Here is a 10,973-nt window from a genome sequence, read left to right on the forward strand (position 1 = left end):
ATCTACCTCCAACTGAGAGGATAACATTCCAGTGATAACTATTAACCCGATTCAAGTGTCTCAACATGTGGTACAGAAACAAAGAGAAAAATACAGAAGTAGCTATATTACAGTTACTGGAACATTCACTGAACGTGTATAGGTAATAATATATGTAACACTCAGCTCTATCAACCCACATTTGTCTAGGGGAAATCACTGTTTGCCCACCAAACTGTGTCTCACATTTGCATAGATGCTGCGTATGCACCCCGGCACAACCCACAACGTAAAATATCAGTCAGTCACAATGTATGTTTGAACGATTACACTTTACTGTAACTGTGGAGTAGAGAAACAAAAATATAAAATAAAAAGGCACCAAGAATAGAGATTATACAGTTCGTGCACATGTTAGAGCTCACGCAATATCCTCAGTCCACCATTCGATTTCCTCCAAACTCCACAACCCTCGGACTGGGACCAACCCATGGTGGTCTACCAGAGCGCTTTCCGCACATCCTCACTCTTCGCTTCTCCTCGCCGAACTTCCCGCGCACCAACCCTGGTTCCCACGCATACAGGTAGAATAACAGGACTTCCATTGGTTAGTCCTCCCCACCCCCCACCCTCATTATTTTAACAATGTGGATAAGGTAGATACCACAGAAGGTCATAAATTTTGAAATGAGGAATGTGAGATGTGTCCAAAACTGGGACTTAGAGATTTTTGGATGCCTGAAGAATTTGAGACATTGGAATTAGGTGGGAAGGTTGAGTTGAAGATTAGCTATGATCTTGTGCTAGAACAGGCTCAAGGGACCAAATAGTTTCATCTGGCTTTGGTTTCTTCTTATAAAATAAATTCTTCCCAGAAAGTATTGAAATATTGTATCAAAGGTTCACACCTTTTGGCAGATAAAATTTGGAAATCCATATCTCTGGGTTTGATGATATTTTGCATAGGCTCAGGCCTGTCTGCTTCTGCTTGTTGTGCGTTAAGAAATCTGGAGTATGAATCTAGTAAAAAGGGTCAAAGATCTGCCCCTGTCCTAGGCATTTGTGGGTCATTGAGTTATAGAGCAATACAAAGTCTAAGTAAAATGTATTATCAATGTACGTATACATTACCATATATTACCTTGAGATTCATTTTCTTTCAGACACTTACAGGAAAATAAAGAAATAGGATAGAATGTATGAGAAACTATACATAAGCAAGGACTGATAAATAACCAACGTGCGAAAGAAGACAAACTGTGCAACTAAAAGTAAATAATGCTTAGTTCATGAGCTATAATACAAAATGGAATCAGACCCTTAAGCCCAACTTGTCATTCTGACCAAGGTGCCCATAAGCATTTTTTTAAACCATAAAAAAGAGATAGGGTCTAGTGGAGCAGCCACTGACAGAGTGGGAACTTTGATGAGAAGAGGCTAAGGCCAGAGAAACAGGTGAGAAGGGTAGGTTTTTCCTTTCAATATTGCTAATTTAGTCTTGGTTGGCAGATATGGCAGTGGAATGCTCCTCCTGTAGGATGTGGGAATTCATGGAACCTGATAGTCTCCCTTATGACTACACCTGCAGGAAGTGTAACCAACTCCAGCTCCTGAAAGACCGTATTAAGGAGCTGGAGTTGGATGAACTAAAGATCATCTGGAAGGCAAAGCAATTGATAGATATGACTTTTGAGCAGGTGGTTACACCTAGAGTGCAGAATTCAGGGAGTAGATGAGTGAACATCGAGAGAGGTAAAGGGAGAAGGAAGTCAGTGCAGGGCCCCCCTGTGGCCTTTCCCCCATCAACAGGTATACCCCTTTGAATACAGCTGAGGGGGATGACCTAACTGAGCAAGGCAGCAGCAGTCAGACCCACAGCACTGTGGTCGGCTGTGAGCCTCAGAAGGGAAGGGTGAGGTCAGGTGGAGCAATAGTCATCGGGACTCGATAGTTAGGAGGACAGATGGGGGATACTGCAGCAGCAAAAGAGACGCCAGGGCAGTCAGTGTGTTGCCTCCCGGATGCCAGGGTCCAGGATGGCTCTGAGTGTTTGCAGAATATTCTTGAAGGGGAGGGTAAGAAGCCAGAGGTTGTGGTACATATTGGTACCAATGACATAGGAGAGGGGTGGAGGTCTTGCGCAGTAAGTTTAGGGAGTTAAGGAGGCTGAAGAGTAGCACCTTCAAGGTGGTAATTTCTGGATTACTCCTAGTGCCACGATCTAGTGAAGATCAGAACAGGAAGATAGCGCAGATGAATGGGTGGCTGAGGAGATGCTGCAGGGGGCAGGGTTTCAAGATCTTGGATCATTGGAACCTTTTCTGGGGAAGGGGTGGCCTGTACAAGTGGGACCGGTTGCACCTGAATGAAGGGGAACCAGTATCCTGGGAGGGGTACAGCCACAGGGGTACTCTCTAGTACCTGACTCTTACACTTCTCTCTCCTGACTGTGACCCACTTGTCTGTCTCCTGTGGCCCTGGTGTGTAACTGCTCTCTATCAGCTCCTCACTCTCCCTGACCAGGCGAAGGCCATCGAGCTGCATCTCCAGTTCCCTAACTCTGTCCCTCAGGAGCTGCAGCTCGATGTACCGGGTGCAGATATGGCCATCTGGGAGGCTGGGAGACTCCAGAACACCCCACATCTGACACTGAGCACAGAAAACTGGCCTCGCACACATACTTCCTACCTTGCCTCATCCCGTTACCACCTACGCCCGTTGAGCCAAAGCCCTATCACTCTGCTGCCCGATGGATATGGTGGCCTTCTTTTTAAACCTTTCGTGCTCTACTGGCTGACGTCACGTGCCTGCACAGTCTCACCCCTCTTTAACCCAAGTAGTAAAAAACTCCTTTCGCTCTGAAAAATCAGCAGTTCACTCGCAGCCTTCTTGCTCCAAATACTTTGCATTAATGAATTAATGAATACCTTGCTTCAGTATTCACCAAGGAAAAGGATCTTGGCAATTGTGGGGATGATTTACAGAAAACTGAGTCGATTGAACATATAGACATTAAGAAAGAGGATGTGCTAGAGCTTTTGAGAAGTATTATGTTAGAAAGGTCATTAGTTCAGAACAAGATATAACCCAGGCTACTGTGGGATTTAAGGGAGGAGATTGCAGAGCCTCTGGTGATGATCCTTGCATCATCAATAGGGACGGGAGAAGTATTGGAGGGTTACAAATGTTGTTCCCTTGTTCAGGAAAGGGGGTAGAGATAACTGTGGAAATTATAGATCAATGAGTCTTACTTAAGTGGTGAGCAAATTATTGGAGAAGATCCTGAGAGGCAGGATTTATGAACATTTGGAGAGACATAATCTGATTAGGAATAGTCAGCATGGCTTTGTCAAGGGCAGGTTGTACCTTACGAGCCTGATTGAATTCTTTGAGGATGTAACAATAAACATGGTGAAGGTCGAGCAGTGGATGTAATGCATATGGATTTCATGAAGGCATTTGATAAGCTTCCCCATGTGAGGCTCATCCAGAAAGTAAGGGGGCATGGGATCCAAGGAGTCCTTGCTTTGTGGATCCAGAATTGGCTTGCCAACAGAAGGCAAAGGGTGGCTGTAGATGGTTCATATTCTCCATGGAGGTCGGTGACCAGTGGTGTTCTGCAGGGATGTATTCTGGGATCCCTTCTCTTTGTGAGTTTTATAAATGACTTGAATGAGGAAGCAGAAGAATGGGTTAGTAAGTTTGCCGATGACACAAAGGTTGGGGGTGTTGTGGATAGTGTGGAGGGTTGTCAGACGTTAAAGCGGGACATCGATAGGATGTAGAACTGGGCTGAGAAGTGGCAGATGGAGTTCAACGCAGTTAAGTGTGAAGTGGTTCATTTGGGTAGGTCATATTTGAAGACAGAATATAATATTAATGGTAAGACTCTTGGAAGTGTGGAGGATCTGAGAGATCATGGGGTCTGTATCCATAAGACACTCAAAGCTGCTGTGCAGGTTGACAGTGTTGTTAAGAAGCATATGGTGTGTTGGCTGTCATCAACCATGAGATTGAGTTCAAGGTCCATGAGGTAATGTTACAGCTATATAAGACCTTAGTAAGACACCACTTGGAGTACTGTGTTCAGTTCTGGCCACCTCACTACAGGAAGGATGTGGATACTATAGAGAGAGAGTGCAGAGGAGATTTACAAGGATGTTGCCTGGATTGGACAGCATGCTTATGAGAATAGTTTGAGTGAACTCGGCCTTTTCTCCTTGGAGCCACAGAGGTTGAAAGGTGACTTGATAGAGTTGTACAAGATGATGAGAGGCATTATTCATGTAGATAGCCAAAGGCTTTTTTCCAGGGTTGAAATGGCTAATACAAGATGGCTTTAAGGTATTTAGAAATAGGTATGGGGGGGATGTCAAGGGTATGTTTTTCACATAGAGGGTGGTGGTTGCATGGAATGCACTGCCAACGATGGTGGTAGAAGTAGATACAATAGGGTCTTTAAAGAGACTCTTAGGTAGGTACACGGAGCTTAGAAAAATAGCTATGTGGTAGGGTAAATCTTGGCAGTTTCTAGGGTAGGTTATGTGGTTGCCATAACATTGTGGGTCAAAGGACCTGTAATGAGCTAACATGAGGAAATCTGCAGATGCTGGAAATTCAAACAACAACACACACAAAATGCTGCTGGAACACAGCAGGCCAGGCAGCATCTATAGGGAGAAGCGCTGTTGACGTTTCGGGCCGAGACCCTTCGTCGGGACTAACCGAAAGGAAAGATAGTAAGTGATTTGAAAGTAGTTGGGGGAGGGGGAAATGGGAAATGACAGGAGAAGACTGGAGGGGGTGGGATGAAGCTAAGAGCTGGAAAGGTGATTGGCGAAAGTGATATAGAGCTGGAGAAGGGAAAGGATCATGGGACGGGAGGCCTCAGGAGAAAGAAAGGGGGGGGAGCACCAGAGGGAGATGGAGAACAGGCAAACAACTAAATATGTCAGGGATGAGGTAAGAAGGAGAGGAGGGACGTGTAATGAACTGTAGATTTCTGTGTTCTAGAACAGTACTGTGTATAGTATAGACCCTTTTAACCTACTTCAAGATCAATCTAATGCTTCCTCCCACTGCTCTCCTTTCATCAATTTGTTTTGTCACTTCCTTTGAAGAATTCAGTCATGCTCATGGACATGACTAGCCTCTCACAAAGATTATCTCTAATCAGACTATGCTTCTACAAATGAAAGTAAATCCTGTCTCTAAGAATTTTCTCCAAAAGTTTGCCCACCATTGATTTAAGAATCACTGGTCTATAATTTCCAGTGTTAGCCATATTAGCTCTCTTGAATAATGGAATAGCATCTTCCATCTTCCATTCTTCTGGTACTACTGTGGCCAGTGAGGACTCAAAAGATCATCAACAGAGATGCCGCAATCGCTTTCCTTTTTCCCATAGTAACATCTGCATGAAGAAGTTGCTTCTCAGGTCCCCTTGAAAGCATTCCCATCTCTCCCTAAACCCATGGGCTCTAGTTTTTGGTTCCCTTTCCATGGGGAAAAAAGACTGTGTTCATTTATCTTATCTGCGGCCTTCATGATTTTATGCTTATCTGTAAGGTCACCCTTCGGTCTCCTACATTCCAAGAATTGAAGTCCTAACCCACTCAAGCTCTCCATCTAAACCAAACTCTCAAGTCCTGGCAATGTTATTGTAAATCAACAGCAGACATGCACTGTAGGAGAAAGCTCCTGTAGAAAGTGTCTGTAGCTTGCTCGTTATGTAATGTTTCAAAGGTTTCAGTCTTACATTCAATGTCAGAGAAATGTATACAATATGCATCCTGAAATTCCTTTTCTTTGCAACCATCCACAAAATCAGAGGAGGGCCCCAAAGAATGAATGACAGTTAAACGTTAGAACCCCAAAGCTCCCCCACCCCCAAGTATAAGCAGCAGCAAAGCAATGATCCCTCCTCTCCCCAGCAAAAAAAAGCATTGCCCCCCCCCCCCACCGAGCACTCAAGCATGCAGCAAAGCATTAATAAAGACAGAGATTTGCAGTACCCCAAAGACTACTAGTTTACCCAGTAATTCAACATACCACAGGCTCTCTGTCTCCCTAATAAGGGAAAAAGAGGGGTCCCCAATTCACAGCGAGAGAGGAGACATAACAAACAACTCGCTTATATTCTGTTTCATCGTTTCTTCTGAGCTCTGTAACCGAAGAACTCAGGTCTCTGGGAACACAGCTAGCTTGCTGCTTTAGATCGTCCATCTCCCACGACACACCAATTTCCTGAGGAGGCACTGACCTCAAGTCTGCCCACCTCCAGAGCCACGAAATCCCAGAAGCCCTGAAGGCGTGCTAGTCTTCTAGGCTGTGTCCTTGGCATATCGAATAGCTTCCAGTCATGAAACTCCAGGTCAGGGTCTTAAAAAGAACCCTGAAAGGATAAAATAGAGATATTAAAGATAGAGCTGTTTCCAAAGATGCAAACAAAAGGAGTCGTCATTGGGTGCCGTGGTCCTCCTAAGCGCCATCCATTGTATAATGTTATATAGAATGTCACAAAGTGGATTCTCAACTCTCCATGACCAAGCCTATAACTCTGAACTGAACATGCTTTACACTCAACAACTTCTTTATGGATACACCTGTTCATTAATATAAATATCTAATAGGCCAATTATGTGGCAGACATGGTCAAGAGGTTCAGATGTTGTTCAGACCAAACATTCAGAATGGAGAAGAAATGTGATCTAAGTGACTTTGACCTTGATGCCAGTTGAGGTGGTTTGAGTATCAACAGTCTCTAGAATTTACAGAGAATGGTGCACCAAAAAATAACTATCCAGAGAGCATCAGTTGTGTAGGCGAAAATGCCTCGTTAATGAGAGGGGCCAGAACAGAATGGTCAGACTGGAAGGTGATAGTAACTCAAGTAACTACATGTTACATGCAGAAAAGCATCTCTGAATGCACGTCGAACCTTGAAGTGGATGGGCTCCAGCAGCAGAAGATCATGAATAAAGACTCAGTTGCCACTTCATTCGATGTACGTGATAAAGTGACTACTGAGTCCATGTAGCTTGTTCTATGCAATGAAGCATTCTTGTGCACTTTCATATTAAGTGATCCAATAGAGGGAACATAGCACCTCAGACAATGGTGCACCCATTATATTAACCAGTATAAATAAAGGGGCCTTAATGAGTAAGTCTCTCTGAACCAGGGTTTGGATCTTCCTGTTCAGCTGTGGCATTGGCAAAGGTCAAGCTAATGGCTTGCTCCCCTAACTGGTAACAATATGAGATTTGAGGAAAAAAGTTGACATGTTAAAGCAGACATTAAAGATGTTAATAGGTGGGAGTTCATAATTTTAAATCTCAGATTGATAGATATGTTCCTATCTCAGATGCAGCAAAGTTACAGGCTCACTTTCAAGGACTCTGCACTCATGGTTTCAGTAATATTTGTTGATTTAAAAATTTTTTTTGCTCATTTGTATTGCACTTCGGTTGTTAGTCAGGTTTTGCTTTTCTATATTTGTTTCATAAATTGTGTTGTATTTCTTTATTTTCCAATAAATATCTGCCAGAGAACAAATCTCAAGGTAGTATATGTTGACGGGGAGTACTTTGATAATAACTTTACTTTGACTTTGATTTTGTCAAACTGGATATGTTTCTTCTAAGATGTAGCAAAGATTGGGATTAGGTAATGGGTCAGCCTTCATTCTGCTGAAGGTGAGATAGACTCAAGGGACTAAATGATCATTTCCTTCCCCCCCCCCCCACCCCCACTGATTGATATCTCTCTTTTAGTTTCCCTCAGCCGGAAATACCCAGATCCACATCCCCATTGCCAGTATGGATGGACTATCAACACCAGTGCTTTCTTCGCCGGCTCTCCAGAAACCTTAAGTGATCTTGGCATTACTCTGTTGATGGAGCAGAAGACAGAATTTGATGTTGTGCATAAATCTCTTCAGGCTGGACTGTTGGAGAAGATATTTAGTGCCATCAGCAAGGAAAATTGTTGAAGCTTTGAGGTGGAGTGTGAGGGGAGGACCAAACTCAATCCAGACTCCGTTGCTCGTACAGTGTGCCTGAACCCTTGAATTGCTGCTTCAAAGCAAGTTAATTACCTCACTCACAGTAGTTCCATCTTGAGGCAGGAAGTTGTGGGTTCAAGTCCCACTCCAGCAACCAGAGGGACAATAAAACCTCGTCACTGCAGGGCAGTGCAGAGGGAGTGCAGCACTGTTCAAGGTGCTGACCTCAGGGTTAGGTATTGATGTGAGCACCACTTACCCTCGAAGGGGGAAGAAGACCAGAGGCTCCTGTTGTCCTGAGCCCCTCAGTCAATATTATCCGGGATCTTCACTTAGTTGTTTTCTGAAAGTTTGACTTGCACAAATTGGCCACCTCACTTCATAGTAACATGAGTGACTACTAAAAGTGCTTCTTTGAATGTCATGGATTTTGCAATATTCTGGAAGGGATGTGCGAGGTGCTATTGAAATGCAAATCTTCCTCTCAGAAATGAGTCAAATAAGCTTTCAGGCTGGAAATCAACATCTGCCAGTTGTACAGGAGCTGGCCTTTTGAGGTGAACCTGAACCATCTGATCAGTATGGCACCCAAGGAAACTCGTGAGCATTTTGTTGGAATGTCAGTTATTAAATAAGTTAGTGATAATCAAAATCAGAATTGTTTAATATCACTGACCTATGTCATGAAATTTGTTATTTTGCAGCAGTAGTACTGTGCAATTCATTAAAAATACTACAAATTACAAAAAGAATAATATATTAAAAGATTAAATTAAATATGTAGTGGAAAAAGAGAGCAAGAAGAGTGCAGTAGTGTTCATGGATTGGTAATGGACCATTCAGAAATCTGATGGTGGGGGGAAGAAGCTATTCCTAAAATGTTGAGTGTGTTTATTCAGGCTTGTGTCTCTCCTCCCGGATGGTAGTAATAAGAAGAGGGCATGTCTTGGGTGATGGGGACCATGATGAAACTATTGGAATTTTGTGAAAAAACAATCATGACATGCTAATCTCCTTCAGTAATTGGGGGGGGGGGGGGGGGGGTTCTCATTCTTTAGATCTTTTCATAGTTACCTTAACTGGCTCTTTCTCTAATGCAAAGCTTTACCTCCCCGCCCCCCCCCCCCCAATCTCTGACACCGCCAAATTTGTAATTGAAACCTGGAGTTAGTGAGTTCACCTTTGGACCGTACCTGGTTTCATATGTATTAGTGGCTCTTAACAATTGAGTTTGGGTATTAAACCAGAAGACAAGGCACCAGAAATAGGCCATCCAGCCCATTGTATCATGGCTGATTTATTAACCCGCTCAACCCCACTCTCCTGCCTTCTCCCAGTAACCTTTGACACCCTTACTAATTGAGAAGCTTTGCTTTAAATATACCTAATGATGTGTCCTCCACCTTCGTCTGTGGCAGTGAATTCCACTGCTTTCTGATGAAAGAAGTTCCTCCTCATCTCCGTCCTTGTATTCTGAGGCTGTGCCTTCTAGTACTAGACTCACCCACTATTGGAAACATGCACTTCACGTCCACTCTATCGCTTTTTGTTATTCAATAGGTTTCAATGAGATTTCCTCCTCCTTTTTCTAAACTCCAGAGAGTACAAGCCGAGAGCCATCAAACGCTTCTCATACATTAATATAATTATAAATGTGACCATATTAAATAGTGGCCAAGAATATCCAATAGCGATTTAAAAGAAAATTGTTAATGAGAAATATTAAAAGCTTGAACCAGTACATGGAACCCGCACAGCTGCAGGCTTGTCAGGGTGAATAGTCTCCTCCTGTTCTACCCATTCTGTGATACAAAGTGAGACTGCACCAGTTTTCTAATGTATTGGAACATTAGCAAGCATAAATGTTGTTAGACAATGTGTGCGGAAATTGTGTCTATTTATATAACGGTGGTTTACCAGCAGTGACACCAGTCACACTACAGAGTTTGCTTCGCCAGTGCCTGTGGTTTTCTGAGGGCAGCCAGCTACATACACAACAACATACACAAAGGTCGGGGGTAGAAAGAGTAATTTGGTCCAATGAGCAGGTTAAAACTGGAATTAATGAAGGAACTATTCCAGTTATCATTATGTGGTTAGGATCAAACCTTTACCATTTAAATGGCATAATGCTGTAAGATGTAGTGACAGAATTAACCCAATCAGCTCTCATCCACTATTTCATCATAGCTATATTTTTTCCAACCCCATTCTCCTGTCTTCTGCCTGTAATCCTTATCTCCTTTATCAACCAAGGACCTATCAATCTCTACCTTAGATATACCCGTTGACTTGGCCTGGACTGCCTTGTGCAGCAACAAATTCCATAATTTCACCACACACTGGCTGCAGAAATTCCTCCTTGTCTCAGTTTTGAAGGGATGTCCCTTTATTCTGAGAATATGTCTTGTGTAAGGTTAAATGAGTCAATCAGAATTACCTGGCCCAGTATCCAGTTTTCAGCTCAACCATATTGCCTGACAAATGGCTTCAGATAATTATTTGAGGAAAGGCCTTTTCTTCTGATACTTGCTTACTTTAAATTGCTGCATGACAGAAGTTTCTGACGCAGGAATAATTCTAGCCATTATGCTTGTCTGAGAAGAGCTATCAAAACTAATCTTTGACCATGAATTGGAAGTAATAGAGTCATACAGCATCTGTATTAACACCCTGGCCCACCAGCAACTTCGCCCAATTGTTACGTCTGTTTTGGCAATTCAAGTCCTCATTCAGACAGTTGAAAATTCTGTCAGTGACTGGTTTCACCACTCTCTCAGGCAGTGCAAGCTATGGTTTCTTGTAGGAAACAAAACTAATTCAAGTCATTCTATTGTAATTGTGTTTATAATCTCGTTGATTTAAGCAAAGTGTAGTAGAATATAAAGAAAAGTGAAAGTACAGTTTTTTTTCTACCAAAGTTAATTTGATTAGAGTAATACAACAGTCTGTAAGTTACCAGCTCCCTCCTTCTCTTTTCTAACTCATT

General features: G+C 42.9%; 1 protein-coding gene across 2 annotated transcripts in view; it reads left to right on the top strand.

Moving 5' to 3' along the window:
• Positions 1-8,991, top strand: part of LOC132378014 (ETS domain-containing protein Elk-1-like) — a 147,764-nt gene extending 138,773 nt beyond the window's left edge. For both annotated transcript variants that reach the window (XM_059944614.1, XM_059944613.1), the window contains exon 5: positions 7,755-8,991. In XM_059944614.1, coding sequence (XP_059800597.1) covers positions 7,755-7,853 — 99 coding nt within the window. In that variant the 3' untranslated portion in view covers positions 7,854-8,991. The remainder of the gene's footprint in view (positions 1-7,754) is intronic.
• Positions 8,992-10,973: the final 1,982 nt, after the last annotated feature.

This window comes from Hypanus sabinus, chromosome 19 (assembly GCF_030144855.1).
Source record: "Hypanus sabinus isolate sHypSab1 chromosome 19, sHypSab1.hap1, whole genome shotgun sequence".
NCBI classification, from domain to species: domain Eukaryota; kingdom Metazoa; phylum Chordata; class Chondrichthyes; order Myliobatiformes; family Dasyatidae; genus Hypanus; species Hypanus sabinus.